A 19,371-nucleotide genomic window follows, 5' to 3' on the forward strand; every position below is an offset into this window, starting at 1 on the left:
CTGCTCAAAGTGCAGAGGTTTCACATTTTTATTAGAACAAGGAGTAAACAAAATTTCATAAGTATAAAATGTAGATCTTCTCTAGTTCTTGAGTCCTTCTCCCAGACAGAGGAGTCACAGCATGAAGGGCAGATCGAGATTCTTCTCACCAGTGCCAAAATAGACGTAGCCAAATTGCTTGGTCATTGGGACATGATAGAATGTCAGTCCCAGCCACAGCAGGCTCCGCAGCACAACCACATTTCCTCCCTTCTCCAGCTGGATACTCCAGGAGCCTGTGTGAGAGATGTGCAAGTGAATAACTGGAAAAGGAAGAAAGAGGCAGGGCTCCTGCAGCAAGTTAACCTGAGAGAAAGGCTGCCATGGGTTCTCCCTGACCAGTTAACAGTACACAAGGCTGCACTGGGGTTTGTGACACCTGAAAGAAGTCTGGGAGAACAAACCTCGATGCCCTGTTTTCCTTTTGTCAGTTCAGCACTGCAGGCTGCCCTTGTTTCCAGATGTCTCTCTGGGTTCACATAGTAGCATATTCCCATGGCTGTGGTGGTAATGTCGTATGCGTCAAGCTCCAGACTGGTATAGCTGATCCCCAGGAGAGGCTGCAGCTATTCTTGGCTGTATCTGAGTGGGCAGCAGTTACTCCAACAAGCTCTGCCACCTACTTGGTGTAGCTAATAGCTATAGAGAGCCAAGATGAGCTATAGCAATCCTGCATAGGAATGAAATTGGTCCTTAAAATAAACTTCTAGCATTAGTAGTGGGAAGAGAAAGAAGGTGCTTTCCTCCTTCAGGGAAGACTGATTTCTCTGATGCAGCAACTGGAAAAAAATTAGAAAATGAAAAGTAGGGTATTTCCTATCTGAGGAATATATAGAAAAGGTTAATTCTCTTTAGTCTTTCTTGGCTCCATCACTGAAGAGGATATGCGTGGTAGGGGCAGAGGGATAAGTTTCCACATTAATTTTGTTTTGGCTCCACAGAAGAGGTTCAGAGCCAGTGTGAAAATGCAGTTTCTTCTGGATACAAGGAGCTTGGAGCCTCTGAGTATTTATTTTGCATCTGACATGACAGCTTGGGAATTGTGCCAGAGGGAGGGGGCTGAAGCATCAGCTTGGATTCAATGCTGGAGGGCACGGAGCTGCCAGGAGAAGAAAATACCAGCTTGAGCACCAAATCAGTAATACCTAGGGGCTACAATGTAGGGAAGAAAGGTCCTCCTGAAACTCCATCTTAAAAAAAAAAACAGGAGCAGGCCCAAAATTTAAAAATGTGGTTGAAACTGTCAGGCTACCATTGGCCTAGAGTCAAGCAGTCAGCCTATCTGTACCCAAAGCCAAAATCTGCCAATTCCAGAATAAGCAGAAAGCACATAAAGTGTTGGGCTATTTAGGCAGTATTCATCTTTGTAGATAATTTTAGGCTCATTAATTTTAGGCTCATCAATTTATGCCATGATTCATGCTTACTCATGTCACGGTTAGCCTGGGGAAGGACGTCGGTGATTGCTGTCAGCTGCGGGTCCTCCCGCTCCCACTCACTCATGACTCTTGGCCAATCTTAGTCACATCTGACAAAGGACTGAAGGGCTTTAACACCCCAGGTTCCTACAGCAGGTCTCCCTGGGATGTGGCCCCAAGGGCTGACTGCAGTTCCTGGAGCTTTGGCCAGCCAGCAGCTGCAAGGAAGCACAGGCTGTCAGGCTGCCTGGCAGCCACGATGCAGCAGCTAGCTGGGCAATCCACATTCATGCAGCCTGGGGCTCTTGTGTTCTCCCTTCACAGTAGACTTGTCTCACGTGCACTTCATGGCAAACTACAGTAGCTGAAGGAAGGAGGGAAGTTGAAAGGAAATGTTTATATGTTTATATGTTGGTTGCAGAATCAGAAAGAAACAATACAATTCAAAACCCTGTAAAATCAGGTGTTGAGATGTGCTGCTCACCTCTTATCTAACTCTTCATATTTCTGTACTTCTCAAAAGTTTCTTGGCCACCACTGTTTCCTTTGCCTCCTTCAGCAGCAAGTTTCACATGTTTGTTATACTATAATGTGCAAGTCTTGTGTCATCTCTGATATGCTATCTTTCAAAGTACCCTCTTCAGTCATGTGCAAATGTGGAACTCTGTGAACAGCAAGAATACCTATCTCCTTTCTGACAGACTGACTCGAGCTGCCGAACAGCAGTACAAAACAGACATTCACAGTCTTTTTTGGGAGATTTCTGCTTTGGAAAACTTACTTCTGACTCACTCTCCTCCACATTTCCACTAAAGACAAACAACTGGGGTTGCAGTAAAGCAGAAGATTACTTAATATCGGACAGTCAATACAGGTGTGTGCCATCTTTTCACCTTCCTTGCACTGTGACATTCTTTACACAAGTCCTAGGTACAACATGAGCTAATATCCTCACAAGCAGTGGTTTCACATACAAGGCAACCCCAGTCTCCCATCCAGTCTCTCCAATACCACTCATACGGACACAAACTGGCCTGAATCTTTTTCATACCTGGAGTAAAAATGCCTATTATGGTTCAGCCACTGGGATTATGAACCCTGACTGAGGGGATCTGCTTGTTCTTAAGAAATTTCATCACTCAAATAGCATGGAAACCCAGATGAGAAACACTTTGCTAGAAGGCAGATCATGCAGTGATAGAAGCACTACTGCCATTTGCTGTCAAAGGAAAAGCTTTCAGTTTCTTGAACTTTGTCTCTAAAAGTTTTCAACATTTGCTAGTGACAGTAACATGACCCTGCATAGGAGTGTTGATTAACAAGTAGCAGGCAAATAAGTCTGAATGTAATAGTGACAAGTAACTCTCAATTTCTCTTTTGAATGACTGCTCCCAGCACATGGTTCTTCAACTTGAATTTGCATAAATTACCTACAAGTCTTTCCTCCAAATACTGATGGTACTTGCTGAAGTTTTACAGACTGGTTTGTGTGGCAGGGGATGGTGACATGCTGCAAACTTTTCGTAAAGTTTCTCTGACAAAAAGATGAGGAACTCTCATTGTTTTTGATTTAGGACCAGTCCTCTAAGAAACAAGTCTGTCAAGAATAGGACTATGCCTTGCCTTGCTAGGCAGTGAAAACCTTTAGGGATTATCTAATTTGTTAATGCCTCTCAACATACTGGAAGCATCTAACAACGTGGGTACATGTGATAGCTTGTTTACATATGTTTACCTACATAGATGAACCCTCTAACCCAAACTAATTACACAGAACAAAAAGAAATGCCTGGAGCATGACAACTGGGAAAGGTAAGAGGGAAAACAGGGTTTTCAATGCTCTTAGGAACTGCATCTGGATTTACACATCTTTTCATTGGATAAATTCACAGAGGAGGTAGAGTAAATCAACATAATTAAATCCCCATATCTGTGCTCTGGGGCAATAGAGTACATGGATCCATGATCTCCTCAGAACATTTACCCAATGACACACAGGCTTATCAATCTCAGCAGAGTATTCATCAGCAGTTAACTCTGCTGATCAAAGGAACTTCCCATGCACCTTCACACCTGGCAGAAATGGACAGATACAATCGAAGATTGCTCCATTCACTTTCATGCTACATCTCTGAAGGCTGTAATGTGCAGTTTCTACATTTCCCTATCATCTGTCCATGCTGCCAATTCTCAAAGGGCTCAAATTTGTCATTTCATAAATGTGAGACGTTTGGGGAATATGAATTACTATTGTTATACTTTCTAGCTCTTCTCTGGCCCTTCATTCTGCATGTAATTCTACACAAATATGAACAGTAAAGTTCTGCTGATGCTGCATAAGCCTTCCTGTAAAATGAGGGCCTGAACAAAAACAAGCAGGTTACATAAGGGCAGTCCCATCTGGACTGGCACAACATAGGTTGAGAACAGGAAAAAATTACAAGAAGCGGTCTGTCATTTTCACTGGCATCCTGTATTCAGCCAGAATGATGATTTATCCTAGAGCTACTCTTTATTCTGCTGAGCCAAAGAGTAGAAGCAGTGCTACCTTCCACCTTCTACTAACTGGATCACTAGAGATATTTTTCTAACCTAATCATCAAAGGTGATTTCTTTCAATATACTTTTCCAGACTGGACTTTTCCAACACACAAAACCCATTCAGAAACTACATTTGATACACAGTGCTGGTGTATCTTCTAAGAAGAGATTACATTAAAGTTCTGGAACATCTCTGGGTTCTTTGGACTTTATTAAAGTGAAAAAATTAGAATCTGTTATTTCATTTTTTTTTCCCCCGTACCTCACCATATCAGCTGTATTTGAGGAAATGCTGCATAAAACAAAATTTGAACTTGTGTGCAAATGGAGATAGTTGTTCTCTCAGAAAGATACAGGACATTAGTCTTCTATCACAGCTCAAACCTCACTATACTCAAACAATATGCTTTTTTTTGGGAGGGCCCAACTTTCTTGTAGGAGTTTGAAATATTGATGTCGTAAATCACTCGAGAAGTACTTTAAACAGTAACTAATGAACAGTATGCAATAATAGCTTAAAATAATAAGCCACCTTATTTTTCTTTAATATAAAGTCTTAGAAATGCATTTAATAATGCATTATAAAATGGAATGAGAACTATGAAAATTAAATGCTACTTTCATCCTTTTTTTTCTCTCTTTAGTTTTTTTAAACTTCTATGCTATTACAGATGCTTTTGGGGTAAAACCATCACATAGATAGCTTTAGGTCTGTATTACTATAAAAATGTAGAATTTGGGTCCAAATCCTTTCCATCACTGGCTGAGAATATTCCATGGCACTCCCTGTGTCAGACAATATGTCTTACTGAGAGACTGGGAAGCTCAAAGCCTCAGTTTGTAAGGTACACCAAGATTCCTAGATAAAAGTTGTCAAGAAAAAAAGATTTTAAAATATTATTATTTGCATTGGAACTAAAACTAAAACTAGGAGTCAGCAAGTTAAGGTTGGATTTCCTAGACTTAAATACTGATTTTAACTTGCATCTCCATGTGTGCTGTCTCTAAATCAGGCAGTGAAGTTAACTTCACACATCATGTAAAGCTCACTGAGTGCAGGGAACTGGTCATTGCTCTCACACAAGAAATTCCTACCAGTAACACTGTTCTGGTGAGGTTCCCAAAGTTCAAAACACATATCTTAAAAGAGCAAGTTAATATTTAAGCTGCACCCAGCAAACTTAAGAAAGCCAAGCAAGCTTTCTGTGCTGAAACTTTTGCCTGTTGCTGCTCCAGAAGGGAAGGGAGGGAGCTGCTGTGTGGGAGGAAAGAGCATGGGAAAAGTATATGCTGGATGAAGATCTGGAGCTTCCTATTCCCTCTTTGGATCAGGCTGCAGCCTCCACCCCTCCAAACACAGGCAGGAATTCTGAGGAGTTCCTTACATCTTTCCTAAACAAGAAAGTGCTTTGAAGATCCTGATGTTCACCCCATGTTAAACCACTGCCTTTTTTATGGCCCTTCAGCAGCTGCCAGAACACCAGGGCTGAATTTCAAAAGTCAACCTCCTTCTCAGCTTCTTCTTCCTTTCCAGTCGCCAATAGAAATCCCTGTCTCATCCCCCATGTCTGCCTCAGCTCTGGGATGAATCTTGTAATCCACAGAAGCAATAGGGTGCGTGAGACATGAGCTTTAAAACAAGATCCTTCCAAGAGGGCTGTTTGCAGAAGAACTTTTCTGCTGTAACTGGTCCACTTGCAGTATGACCTCTTATAACACTGCTGCTTTGGAGGTGATTCAGCAATGCCTCATTTCAGTGCAAGCTTGAGAAAAAACAGCTTTAAGAGCTAGACAGCCTGATAGAGAGGCTCCACATCACAAAAGCTCACAGAGGGTCATAAAAGTGACATTATCAATTCTTTTTCAAAGGAGGAAATGTCTCAAGGGAAAAGCAGCCAAACCATGGTTGCACTTACCATTAACACATTATGCTGCTGCAAGAGCAGGTTACAACATCTATTGCTGCAGTTAGTCCTGAGTGAGAGTCAAGTATGGAGTCATGGGACAAATATTAACACCCAGAGAGGGGCAACATAACCATTTTCCTCTGCAAAAGCAGCCACTGCTTGGCTGTGTGACCCCAAGCACTTAGAGCTGACAAAGCCTCACGACACCCGTGGGATTTCGCTGCCATTTCCCTCCAACAGAAAATCCTACACGAGGAAGAGCTTCCTACTTCTAATTTGTTGTCTGTAGGGAACAAAGACAAATTGCAAACCAGAGCAGCTGTGAGGAAAGGTCACCGTGCTTTGGTTGTCAATAAATTGTGCCACACAGGCATTTCACACACAGCCTACCAGCCATAAGAACACATCCAAACAGTCCTATTTGGGGGCCAAACTCCTTCGTGCCACTTACTGGCTGCAAACTAAATCTCTTCCATTTGCTTGACACACCACCTGCACCCCATATGTTAACACTGCTGTCAATATTTCCAATTCCCCATATAACTATTTAATAATTATTAAATAAAAACACAGACTGGTTGCAGGTTCAGTACTATTTTTAAAAGCCTCCAGAGCCAACAAAGCACAGCTTACAGTCAGATGCTGCCAAGTGGCTCTTGCATGGTCCTAATGTCTGCCTTGTCCTTGACTCACAAATACCACCATGCCCAAAACCCAAAGTAAAATGGTCATACTTTAGAGGCTTTTTTTCTCCATTATCCTCTTCCCCTGTGGCTGTTCCTGCAGTAGAAATTATTTCAACAGGCCCAGGCCTTCTATTTACACATGAAGAACCTGTTTCCTGCTGACAAGGAAGACCCAGGGATTGCAGTGCTGTCCCAGATACACAGTATTCAGGTAACTCCAAGTAAAAATTAAATTCAGGCCATATTTAGACATCTGACAACAGTGCTGCTTAATCAGCAGCCTCTGCCCTCAAACCCTTATTCCAACCCTCATCATTTTTCCATCATAGAGACACAAAAGTGGTTATTTATTGCTTAGTGAGTCAGGTAGGGGAAATAATCTGACTGAAAATATATACTAGAGAGAAAGAACATTATTTTTCCAGCTGGAATCTGCACAGCCAGCAATGCCAACACAAAAGAAGGGACAATACACAGAAATAAATGAGCACCAGAGGATGGGAAGGACTGAAAAAACTAGCACTGAAGTAATACATATCAAATTAGAACCTCCTGTTAGTTTGCCCTTTAGTCCTAAATCCACCTGATAAAACAAAACAAAAAGATTCTAATTAAGAGAAAGATGCAGACTGCACAGAAAGCATTAGAGTAAGGACTTGGAATAGGGCCGTACACTAGAGGAAACAGCAAAACCATATGCAATCAAAACATATAAGGAGTAGGAAAAACTGATTAAAATCCATGCTATTTGTATTCTGAAGACTACAGTACAGATCACCGAATCTTGGGTTTTCTGTAGTAAATTTAGAAATCTCTCAGAGTGGCAAATCACCTCCTTCCAAAGCACAAGTTTATGCTGGGTCTCATCACACTCCATATTTCTTGTTCAGCTGGTTGCTGCAGAAACGTTTTTGGAGCGTGCCAGGAGTCACGTAGCATCTACCTGGGGAGCCCCTGCATTAATCTGTCACCTTCGTGGATTTCTCTAAGCCCATTGGTTGGTGGGAAGAAAAAGGAGTCTCTTGCCCCTCCCTGCTCTGAATGAAAGACGCTTCCTCTAAATCTTGCTACAGGATTTCAAGCTCAATTCAGCTTCTTTGGGGCTTTTGTCACCAAACAAATGTGATGTCTTTGAAAGAAAGATTAACAGTTTGATGAAAGGATGCAATGGGCAGGTTTGTTCTAGCCTGCTTCCCCTAGAGCTTTTGGTCACTGTCACTTTCTTACCCACTGGAGAATATCTGTCTGACTCTCAGAGGAGATTATGGCCACCTTGTAAGATTTTTCCTCTCCTGGTAACAAAGCACTGGCCACTTTGAGGAGGTGATAATGATTAACAGGGGCTGAATTAGGGGCAAATAACCTCACACTGATCTCTGAATTCTGAGAAAACATGAAGGAGTCGATGCTGGGATTCAAAACCCACCAAATACTTAGAGCATATCCAGTTCGCTCTCCTGCAGGAGGGGCAAGTCCACAAGCCCTGTCAGTACCCCAGTTATAGTTCTTACCTCATCATCAAATTAGCAAGGCTAGTTCAAAGAGCTTGGGATGAGGAACAGATGGCACAGATTATAAACTGTTGATGTTTTTGTACTAAACTAGATATGAATTCTGGACCAAATTACCCAAAGAGTTTACCAGTTTCTGAAAATAATGTCACACTGAGCATTTCCACATAGCACAGTGCAGTGCTAATTCTGAACACTAAAAGCTAAGCATCTTTTAATGACTGTGATAGCCTACTATTTCTGCTCAGCATAACTGCTGTACAAATATACCCGAAGATGAAATATCCCTTGTCCTTTTCCCTTTACACACTGCCACACATCCCTTCAGCATGTGTATTTTCAATCCATATGATATTTGTGTACAGTGAAACAAGATGATGATAACTGGCTTCTTCCTTTCAAAAGCCCTGTGGCCAAATGGGCAGCCAACAGCAAAGCAAAGCTATACACAGGGCTGGCACCAGTGCCAATGACTGCATAGGCAGGAGCTGCCACTCCTTGGAGCCCCTTCAGAAACAGATCACTCCTAGCAAAAGCTGACCTCGTTCTGACTTCAGTAAAACACAAACTGTCCTAGGATTTCCCCCACAAGTAATTTTTCATCATTCCCTAGAGAAAATGTTAGGCCAAGGCAGACTGATGTGGTGATAAACTTGAAGCTTCCGGTTCTATAAGGCTTTACCAGCATTTCCCATCATTTTAGCAGGAAGTTCATCTCCTTTTTATGTCCAAGGAACCAGAAGCTTAAATGGAGACAGAGTGGGTCATGATTTCTTTCACTGAGGAGGAAAAAAACCTTCAAATAAAACCCTTTTCAACCCTGGTAAGTTGCTATGAAGATTGTTTCTGTCCTCATTCTTTCCCTACAGCAGTCTGGAGGGTGAAGGACTCTACCACAGCTCTCAGTTGATGGGCAGCCCTATTCCAGTATAAACTCATCCGAGGTCTGACTAAAAAAAACCCTGAGGTGATACAGACCCAGGACCCAAAAGCTGTGAATATGCTGCTTTATTACCCACAGACAAAAAGCCCAAGGAAAACAGGCTCCTTTCCAGTAATCCAAGCAGACCATGATAAGCCAGTCAGAAGCTCTAATACTAGCTGGCCCAGGAGTTCTCCTGCCGTGCTGCCACAAGAGAGGTTCCAGTCTGATCTTGAACTCCTGAGCTGGCAGCACCCCGGCTTGTAGAAGGAACAGCATCTTATCTTGCTCCTAGGCAACTTTCTTGGGTCACTGCAGGAATGACCCTAACAGCCTCTACACATCACTGGTAAAAATTAAGAGTGACCCTACTTTTAAAGTATGTAGGGGACATGCTTATATATTGTCTACATCCATCTGCATGCATGTGATCTCTACGGATGCTGAGAAAGCCTTTGAAAAGCTCAGTGACCATTCCAGAAATTGGCTAAGCTTGAAAGGGAGAGAATATATTCTCTATACCTACAGTTCAGGAGGCTAGTATGCCACACACAGTCTGGAAGCTCAGGACATACCTTTTCCTTGATTTGATGCTTCTCCTGGTGATTTTTTTCTCATTTTACTTTTTCACGGTTTCCTTTTCTGTGCTCAGCACTGACAATGCTGGCACCATAGTGCACCCTGCTGGAAGGCAACAGCTAGAGTAATCCTGGAATTATTCCTAGGGATGGCCAACTTCAGTTTGAACAGAGAAATTCAGGTACCAGTGCTTTTACTAACAATCCACTGAGCCAGCTACTGAGTTCGGTTTTCAGATCAGAAATCCTACTGTTCTGATGCACACTCATCTGGCTTTCTCGTTTTCCAACGCTGTATTTTAAAGCTTGTTTATCAAAACTACTTATATTAATGTCAGGTAACTCCATGGTATTCTGTAGCTCAGTTTCACAGATTCACCAAGTCTAAGGATCACATCTCCTAACAAGGAATGAGGATAGCTGTGAGCCATGATAGGCATTTCAGTCTACATTTTCGTTACTTTTTATCCTTGCAAACATCAAGTACTGCCTTCTCATTTATTATGGGTCTTTTAGTTTGGATTTCAGTGAGACAGCTTGAAAAGCCATGTCCCTGTGTGGCTCTTGGCAGGCTAAGGAGTAAAGTGCTCTTGCTCTCGGCTTTCACAGAGCTAGGGAGGTGCTGCTTATTGTTAAGCAATGAAAGGGGAGGGCTCAGGTCACATCTGTGAAATGTTAGTGGAGAAGGGAGGCTGGGTGAAACTAGGTGGCCAGCACAGCACTTCCCTGGATTTTGCAAGGCCACTAGGGAGATAGGCAGCCATTTGTCTTAGAGCCCTGATAAAGGGCCCTTGGCTCTGGTGGCTGGCTGGGGGCTGTAAATACCTCTGCAGACACACACTTGTCAAATGGCTGGAGACAGAGGCTGATAGGGGATTAATCGCCTTGAAGGGAGGAGGGAGGGGGATCGAAAGCAAGTTAATTAGCTGTGTTAATGTATGGAGATAAAGCAAGGTCGTGCCTCCTGGCCTTATTCCTTCCTGTACCCTGACTTTTGGGACAGCCATGATGGGGCTCCCAAAATGGCCCTTGAGAGCAGCCACGGAAACTATCATCCACTTAGAAATGCAGCCCCTCCATCTTCAAGAACCCATTAGGCACCAGCTTTCACTAACTGATAAAGACTGTACTAATGAACCTCAGATGACAGGTTAGTGTTCTAACCGAGGCTACTGTTCAGCAAGCTTACAGAAAAGCTTGTGCTCAAAGTTTTCAGCCAAGGAAATGGCCACAAATCCCTTTGTCTGTAATGTATAAGGAGTGCTCCAAAACCACTGCACTTTTGGGTGAAGAAAAAGCTACAATCCAAATGACTGTCACTTTCTCCATAGTCAAATGGTAAAGGAGCTGGAATGATCTTCTGTCTAGGCATTTCTTCTACCCTTACTTTTATCTTGAAATGGAAAGTAGACAAGACTCACTGATTCACCCTGCCACTATATACCCATTTGGACTGATGCTATAAAATCTCTCCCAGCAATAAAGGTCCACAATAGCAGTAAGTCACAAATGTTCTCAGCCTTCTTTTGAGTCTTCACTTATCATAGTTCAGAAAGCAATGCCAGCTGAAATGAGCTGACTTACTGTTGGAACTCATTGTCACCTTTTTGTTACTGTCACTGACAATGAAGAAGTCCAAGCTGAACATCACCCTCCATGGCTGCCATCAAGTTTATGGCCAGGCATACCAGGAATCTGGACTCCAGCATACCACTGCCCATTAAACTGAAGTCACTTATGTGTATCTGGAACTATCAACTTGTCTTTGCATTTGACTGAAACACAATTCCCAGGAAGATATCCAGCATGATGTTATGATGCCAAGAGACATAGGCTCATCCATTACCCTTGCTAACTGGTAATCTTTTCACTCTTTGAAATTGTATCTCATTGTTAATTTTAGTTCTGGCTATAATTTTTAGCTGCTGATTCCTGTTATGCTTTTCTCTGCTATAATAAATAGATCTTCAGTACCTAATACTTAAACTCCACTGAGTATTTACACAGTGTAATACAGCCATTCTCACAGGCTTTTCCTGTGATAAACAGATAAACAGATTGAACTGTTTATGTCTCTCACCAGCCCTTGAATCAGTTTGTGACTCTTTTCTGCAACTCTCCAGTTTTTCAATGTGCAGTAATCAAGTTATGATTCCACTAACAGTATATGCAAAAGTAAAGTCACCCCCATGTTCCTAGTTGCTACACCCTCGTTTATGGATCTGCAGATCAAGTTACCCTTTTAAGTCCCAGAATCAGCCTGGGAGCTGATGTTCAGTGAGTTGTGCCTGGATTTCCTTTCAGAGCCACAGTTTCTAGAATACAATTCCCAAAGTCTGACTTACAGTCATTATTTCCTCACGTGACTTTGCAGGTATGTACACCAAAATGTACTGTATTTAAGTAAGCCCAGTTTTCTTGATGTCTGTATCCATCCTGCCCTTACCATTATTTATCTCTCCACCAACCTCTTTATTTTTAGATCATTTATAAATAAGTTGAAGAATATCAATATTGGCACTGGTCCTTTTCTGACCTCTCCCAGAAATACACCCATTCACTGAATTCTGAATTACAACTGCTAAGAAAGATTAAATTTAGGGGAATAATTTTGCAATGCCAGGATTTATTAAAGATTATTATGCCACAAGTCTCCTGAGATAATAATTTCAGAAATAATTTATCTGACTCTGCCATTTTAATGTTTTTGATTCATGGTAAATGTTGTTTAACTCTACCCTCTCTTAGCGAACAGTCTAAAAACTGTCTGAAACAGTATTTTATTGTCTTTGCTTGATGCAAGTCCATATTCTTTCCAAAAAGAAACCAGAAAAAAAATTGAGCTCTTCTGCCCTTCCACATGCTTATCAGCAATTTACCATCACCATTTAGTGACAGTTTCCAGTACCTTTATCATGCTTTCTTTTCTTCTTGTCATTCTCTACTCATTATAAATTCCAATTTATATCAATCATTAATCATACCAAATCTTCTGCATTTCCTTTTATATGTCCTTTTTAAAATTCTAATTTCTACTCTTAATCTACAAGTGAACTGTGGTAGGTTTTCAACCAAAGGCAGCTATTTACTGACTGGGGGTCATGGCTTTTGAAGAAAGTCTTCTCATATAAATACTACTTCCAGTCATATCTTTTCCTTTCTGGACATACCTCCCCCTCTACATCAGTTTTTAGCAGTGCTCTGTTGGTATGCCTTATCTCCATATCAAAGTGATCTGATTCAGTAATCTGCAACAAACTGTCAGAGTCAAGTTATTGTTTTTCTGAATTGCAGTTTGAAAGTGCCAAAGAAATGAATTCTCCATCCCTTGTCTCGCTTCCTTCCAAACTTCCAGTCTACACTCCTACCTTAGGCTTTCACTCATGTCCTTTCTTTTTCCTGGCAGAATGGGGCATAGTCTGATCTGATACCAGGGTCACAGTGAAATCAACCTTCCACCTCTATTTTCACTTCCCCCATTATTACCAGTGCCTGAAATGTGTCTATTATTTCATATCTTCACAACATTAAGTCATCAAGTGAAAATGCTGTAGGCATGCTAGGAATTATTGATATTTGCTTTGCTATTCCGTTATCTACAAGCAGATGCATAACTACCACAGCCCTAGCTCCTGAAATACTATGTCCAGGGTTCCAAACTCCCTGCAGCAGAAAGGACAACACTGGCAATGTGCCAGCAGCTGAAAGGCCACATCTAATTCTGCATAAAGTTGAGCAGATTGTCTGCTTAGACTAAAGCAAACAAGCTTATCTTTAATGCAGACATATGGCCAGCAAAACCTACAGATCCCAGCGTGCAATGTTCTGGCCAGCTGGCCATTTGGATCTGGATGAAGCATTACATGTCTGATATTGTGGTGTCAGAAGATCTGTATCACAACCCCTCCATATTCATGCTGTCGAGACAAGGTACTCATTTCTCACTTTTCTCTACAATAATTTTTAAAAATGCATTTAAAAAAAAAAAAAAAAAGCTAAGTCAGTCACTTGTCTGTGGGAGCTGAGACACCAGAATGATTAAAGAAGGAACAGCAACATATTCTGAACTTTTAAATTGCACGGATAACCTGATAGACACACAGACAGAATCTGGAACCTGCAAACACCACAGATATCACTGGTAAAGATAAGAATGGCAGACAGTTTTGCTACAAAACTCCAGGATTTCCAATTTTGCACTAAACTCTGCTTTTACCATTGTTGCCTTTATTCAACCCCATTTTAACTTCCTTTCTTCCCACCTCTCAGCTGTCATATAAAATGTTCTCTCTGCCACCAACTTTCCATTCTGTAAGACACCTCTGCTCTCCTATAATGACACACCATATATCTTATGACAGTTACCCCCTTGACAGCCATCACAGATGCTAAGTATCCAATGAATAGAGAAAACTATTCTAACAGAGTTGTTACTTTTAGACAGGTTAAAACCAGCCCTTAATCTCTCAGTTCTGTTCTTTAGGTCGTTTAAGATGATAGGAGAATTTAGCCAATGTAAGCTGGGAGCTTCACTCCACTATCACTTACCCCTAGGTCACTTCTTATGTATTTATTGAGAAAAGAGACTATTCTAGCTTCAGTCACAATTCTAGATGCAATAATTTTGAGAATTCTACTTCTGCCCTGACAATAACTGTTCAAGACAGGATCTAACCACAAAAGGCAAGAAAAACTTTGGGTCAAAATGAGGGCATTTGCCAGAGCTATGAACATGTCAGTAAAAAGAAAAAGCTCGGTCAACTTCTTCTGCCCTATCAGGACCAACATGCATTGTCAGAGCTCAAGGAAAGTAATCTGAGAACCAGAGTTTGAGTATCTCACAACCAGGAGTGACTCTGGCAAAGCCATGCTGATAAAATCAGCAGAAAGCCTGTGTCCTGTTTTCTTCCCCACATTTTCACAAGCAACCAGTACTTTTAGACAAACTGAAGGCTTGTTAAAGGAGGCTGGGTTGATCTTCCTTTAATGTCATAGCGCCTATCTGCATGTGATAGAATGCAATTAGAGAGGCTACATGCCTTGCTGATCCTGTAACCAATTCCTGTCTTACTTCCCTCACCTCCTTCACCTCATCCCCGAATTCAGGACAGAGCAGGCAGAACTGCACAAGACCATGAAGAATCTTCTCTCGCCTTAAGAAGCACTCAGCTGCATTTTAGCTCAGGTAGTCTTTCAGAGGCAACTGTTTTAAGGGTACTGAAATCTACACTAACAGCAACATCCATCTGGGAAGGGGGTAAAGGTTCATGCTTACACAGACATCGATATGCCACAGGAATACAATCACAACAATGGCACAGCTGAGCCCGACTTTCTATCTGATACCAGGTAAAATGCAGCTACAAGTCGAATTTTACCTGAAGACTTTAACAAAGCCATCATCTTCATGTCTAACACATGGTCTGTCTCCCTACAATGAGGGAGGGAGGATAAAAGAGGGGGGAACAGCGGGAAGGCAACAGTAGCAAAACCCAAACTACCATAAAAAACTGCAGCTAAAATTTTCTTAGGAGATATCTGGGATCTAATCTCTCTTGCAATTCTGCTTTGAGTCAAAAGAGCCACCTCAATGAGCCCCAGTGTATGTAAAAATGTGCAGTCTGTCCAGACTACACCTCTGGAAAATGACTGCAAAAGGACACTCCCAGTAAGCTGAAGAGTGGTTTAGATTTTAGCAGTTTATGCTCTGTCAAAAATGTTCAGAATTCAGGCAGAAGCTCACATTCCCAGTTATTTTTTTGCCAAAGGGGTGACTGGGAAGAGGGGGTAAGCAGAGAGAGGAAGTGAGGGAGAGAGAATCTTGAAAAGCCATTTACAACACTGGCAATTCACTCTCCATCCACTCAATTCCATCTGACATAGGTCACCTAGTATCCTATCCTACTACTCCTGGACAGGAATAAAATAAAAAAATCTAAGTTTGAATTGTTTCCCTAGAATCTCCCTAGACAGAGGACATGATAACACTTGGTCCAATCCAAAAAATTGCAGCAAATCAGCAAAACCAGATAGAAATGAGTAACAAGCTGCTCCCATCTCTTTAGAGAAATGTTTTGCCAGAGGGATCCCCGGAAGAGACTTTAAATATCTTTGCAGCTGTCCACCAGAACCCTAGAGATGTAAATTGAAGATACAATCCAGTATGCCTGTATTTTTTTCTCATTTCACGATGTATAATCCTGTCACAGTACAGACTATTCCAAGGCAGTTTATCCAAGGAACATTTGAATTCAGCCTCTTAGCGATATCAGCTTGGTGTTAATGAGAGCCCATTTAGATAAAGAAGAGAAATACTGGGTGGAACAAGAGGTGTGAAATACTTCAAACCACATAAATTCTCTCTATCACTGGTGGAGTTATCTCTCCCCATAGGGTCACCAGTTGTCACAAGCTTTACAGAAGTCAGGAGGGAATATGGCACTGAGGCAGAGTGTGGCCAGACCTGTTGAGAGCATATGACAAACCTGGTGCACTTACATATTTCCATTTTAAAGATTTAGAATTGCTTAAAACAGGAAGTAACTACAATATTTAGTAAAGGATAAAGTTCCTTTACAGATTCACAGAAGCTTCTCACACCACCTCTACAGTAACCCACACCAGTCCTCTTAGTGTTTCCAAGGCTACTCAAACTTCCCTATTGCCTTCCCTCTCATTGCATCTCTTGATTTTGCTACCTTTACCTCGTGGGATATCATGCTCCAGAGAGTCTAGAAAGTCAGTGGATGGGTCCAGGTCAGCCTTTTCCAGCAGGGTTTTATTCTTCAGGTTAGCAGGCTCAGTGAAATGGAAATAAGATCTTAACTTTTTTGCCTCCACCAAAGACAGACCTGCGAACAGCCATTGGTGAACATTAATACATACGTGGAAGAACTAGGGTAACATTCATTATACTGTCAAGTGCCTCTAATGCCCACAGCCCAGAACAAAATCACAATCTTTCTCCAACAGACTCACAGAAGGCTTGTCAGAAACAGGTGTCAGCACTCCCTGATGCTGGGCGTTGCAGACCATACTGACAGCAGCCCCAGATAATCAGTGGGTACTGACATGAGGACAACTGTCTGTGCCCATTTGGTCATATCCTATATATAAATGGACAATTCACTACTTCTGCAATAACTAAACACTACCATAAACTACAGTTTATACAGACAAAATACTCAGTTTAATGACTCAGAACTATTACTGACTCTTTCCCCACCTTCCAGAGTTGAATCATACACCTGAACATTAGTGGCACTGGATTCTCTCCTCCCTGTTCATCTTATCCAAGGGGAAAAACAAACCCAACTGAAATCAAAACATCAATTAGAGAAAGTCATCTTAATTTACAGCCTTTATGATCAAAGTACTGTTGATCCTGATAAAGACAATCAGAATTTACCTTCAAAGTATCTGTTTTCATGCACAGACCCAAGAGGAGTCTTCACAAATGCCCCCCGGGGGACGATACCAACTGCTCTGTCTATCTGTTCTATTGTAGCTACGAGGCGGTCCTCCTCCTTGATCACAGGCTTTAAAGAAAAATAGGGAAATTTTAAAGGCAGGGCTTTCCTTGTTTTCATTTCTGAAAATAAACTTGAGGTGACACAATGGACTTACTGTCTTGGAGTCCAATGGCACTAAGAGGATCTCAAAAGACATTTCATAAGATAGGACATAAAACATGGTTAGGAGCAGACAGTTTAGACTCACCAGAGATCTAACTATCCATCCCTTCATCTGTTCTTTCCTCCCCCCTCTATTCACCTACTTATGACTTACTTATTCATTTATAAAGAATGTTGCCTGCAGTTACTATTAAAGCTTCAGAAACCGTGAAGGATCTATACCAGTTATGCATAATAAAGCATAAGGGATATTTACTATTTCTGAGGTCTATTGAACTCCTGAAAAAACTGAAGTAAGAGATCAATCAAAAAGCTGTTGCTACATAATGACAGCAAGGGATTACAGAGTTACAGAATATTCTCAATTGGAAAGGACCCATGAGTATCATCAAATTCAACTCTTAAGTTAACAGCCCATACAGCGATTAAAACTGCAACCTTGGTGTTATAAGCCTTATGCTCTAACCAAGAGGAAATTGTGTGTCCTTTGCCTGACCACATGCTCATGCTGTTCATTACAATTGAGGAGAAGCCACCACCTGTGCAGTGTGAGTGGAACAAATGTAGCGAACTGAGTTCGAAAACGTTTTGCTGGATTTACCTCCTTACCACTTTGAACCAGTCTCGCAGCAGCTTCTGCGTTTATCTCAGCCAAGCTGTACTCAAAAGAAGGATCCCCCTGAAAGTGGCCCTTCAGCTGCTCAGCCAGCGCAAGCATCTCCTCGGTGGCTGGCGTCAGGAGGCTCCAGTCCAAGCAGTTAAAGCTGCCAACGACAAGCACGACTCAGGGCCGAGCCCGGTAAAGAACGGGGCTCGAAGCAACTTCGCCAGGCCCCTGAGGGCGTTCCCTCAGACTCCCTCCCCAGGTGCGGCCAGCGCCCCGCGACTCGCAGGGCCCCAGCGCGGCCCGGCCGGTCCCTGCCCCGGGGCGGCCCCCGCACCTGTACAGGCGACTGCGGGGCGCGGCGCGGTCGGGGCCCAGCCCCTCGGCGATGTAGTAGGCGCCGCGCAAGCCCTGGATGCAGCCCCAGAACCAGACCCGCTCGAAGCGGTAGTCGCGCTGCACCAGCGGCAGCGAGGCGCCCAGCGCCGCCCGCCGCTCCGGGCTGAGCCCCGCGCCGCCGCCGGCCACGAGCGCCAGGGCCGCGGGCAGCGACTGCGCCTCCATCGCGCTGCCGGGCGTTGCCGGGAGACCGCGGCCCGGCCGCTCACCCCGCTTCCGCCGCAGCGGGCCGAGGGGCGCGCTCGGCCCGCCTCGTCCGGGCGCGGAGACGCTGGCGAGCCCCAGCGCGGTAGGGGTGCTGTTCTGGGTGTCTGCCCGCGCTGCGCTTCTCAGGTGTGAGAGGCCTACGTCCAAACGCAGGCGGGCATGCAATTGCATCGCGTCTTCATCGGGATACCACAAAGGGCTCCGTTTGCTTTATTTGTTACATGGGCAACAGGGAAAAAAGCTCTTCTGAAGCTCACTGCTTACAATGTCACTCTTGCAGATCCTGAGGAGGGACATAAAATTGATGAGGGCTGAAGCACCTCCCCGATGAAAGCAGGCTGAGGAAGTTAGGACTCTTCAGCTTTCAGGAGAAGGTTTTGTGGAGATTTCATAGCAACCTTCCACTAACCTTCTACTAACAGGGAAGCCAGAGAGGGACTCTTCATCTGGAGCCATAGTGATAGGATAAGGAGTGTCAGGTACAAACTGAAAGAGAGGAAATTTAGGTTAGATATTAGGAAGAAATTCTTTACTGTGAGCGTAGTGAGACACTGGAACAGGTTGCCCAGGGAGGCTGTGGATTCCCCACTCCTGACAGTGTTCAAAGCCAGGTTGGGCAAGGCCTTGAGCAACCCTGGTCTAGTGGGAGGCGTCCCTGCCCATAGCAGAGGGTGTTGGGGCTACATGATCTTTAAGGTCTGTTCCAATCCCTTAACATTCCATGATTCTGTGATCTTATCTAGCTCATGTACCTCTATAAATAAATGACTTATTTATAAATTACAGCATTTGCATTGCTCTTTGGCAGCTTGTTTTGCTGAATCACAGACATCCAGGAAACGGCTCCTGCCCTAAAAATCTTGCAGTCTGGCTTAACACAAAATACAACAAATAAGTAATGAGATTGTGCAGCTGCTTGGACAAA

General features: G+C 43.0%; 1 protein-coding gene across 1 annotated transcript; it reads right to left on the minus strand.

Annotated features, from left to right (window-relative positions):
• Nucleotides 1-4: 4 nt before the first annotated feature.
• RSPH9 (radial spoke head component 9) lies at nucleotides 5-18,440 on the minus strand. The gene is made up of 5 exons (XM_021550483.2): nucleotides 18,178-18,440; nucleotides 17,838-18,000; nucleotides 17,011-17,140; nucleotides 16,307-16,453; nucleotides 5-275 (listed from the first exon to the last, which is right to left on the minus strand). The coding sequence occupies exons 1-5, from the start codon at nucleotides 18,402-18,404 to the stop codon at nucleotides 115-117; spliced, it is 828 nt and encodes a 275-aa protein (XP_021406158.2). The 5' UTR covers nucleotides 18,405-18,440; the 3' UTR covers nucleotides 5-114.
• Between the last annotated feature and the right edge of the window lie 931 nt (nucleotides 18,441-19,371).

Source organism: Lonchura striata, chromosome 3, assembly GCF_046129695.1.
Source record: "Lonchura striata isolate bLonStr1 chromosome 3, bLonStr1.mat, whole genome shotgun sequence".
Lineage (NCBI taxonomy): Eukaryota > Metazoa > Chordata > Aves > Passeriformes > Estrildidae > Lonchura > Lonchura striata.

Excerpts from the sequence above, each read along its gene's own strand:
- RSPH9 (XM_021550483.2), bottom strand. The coding sequence starts at position 18,404 with ATGGAGGCGCAGTCGCTGCCCGCGGCCCTGGCGCTCGTGGCCGGCGGC. Across the intron at positions 17,141-17,837 it reads TGGTTCAAAGTGGTAAGGAG|CCTGTGATCAAGGAGGAGGA; the intron begins GTAAATCCAGCA and ends TTTTCTTTAAAG. Across the intron at positions 16,454-17,010 it reads TGAAAACAGATACTTTGAAG|GTCTGTCTTTGGTGGAGGCA; the intron begins GTAAATTCTGAT and ends GGCTGTTCGCAG.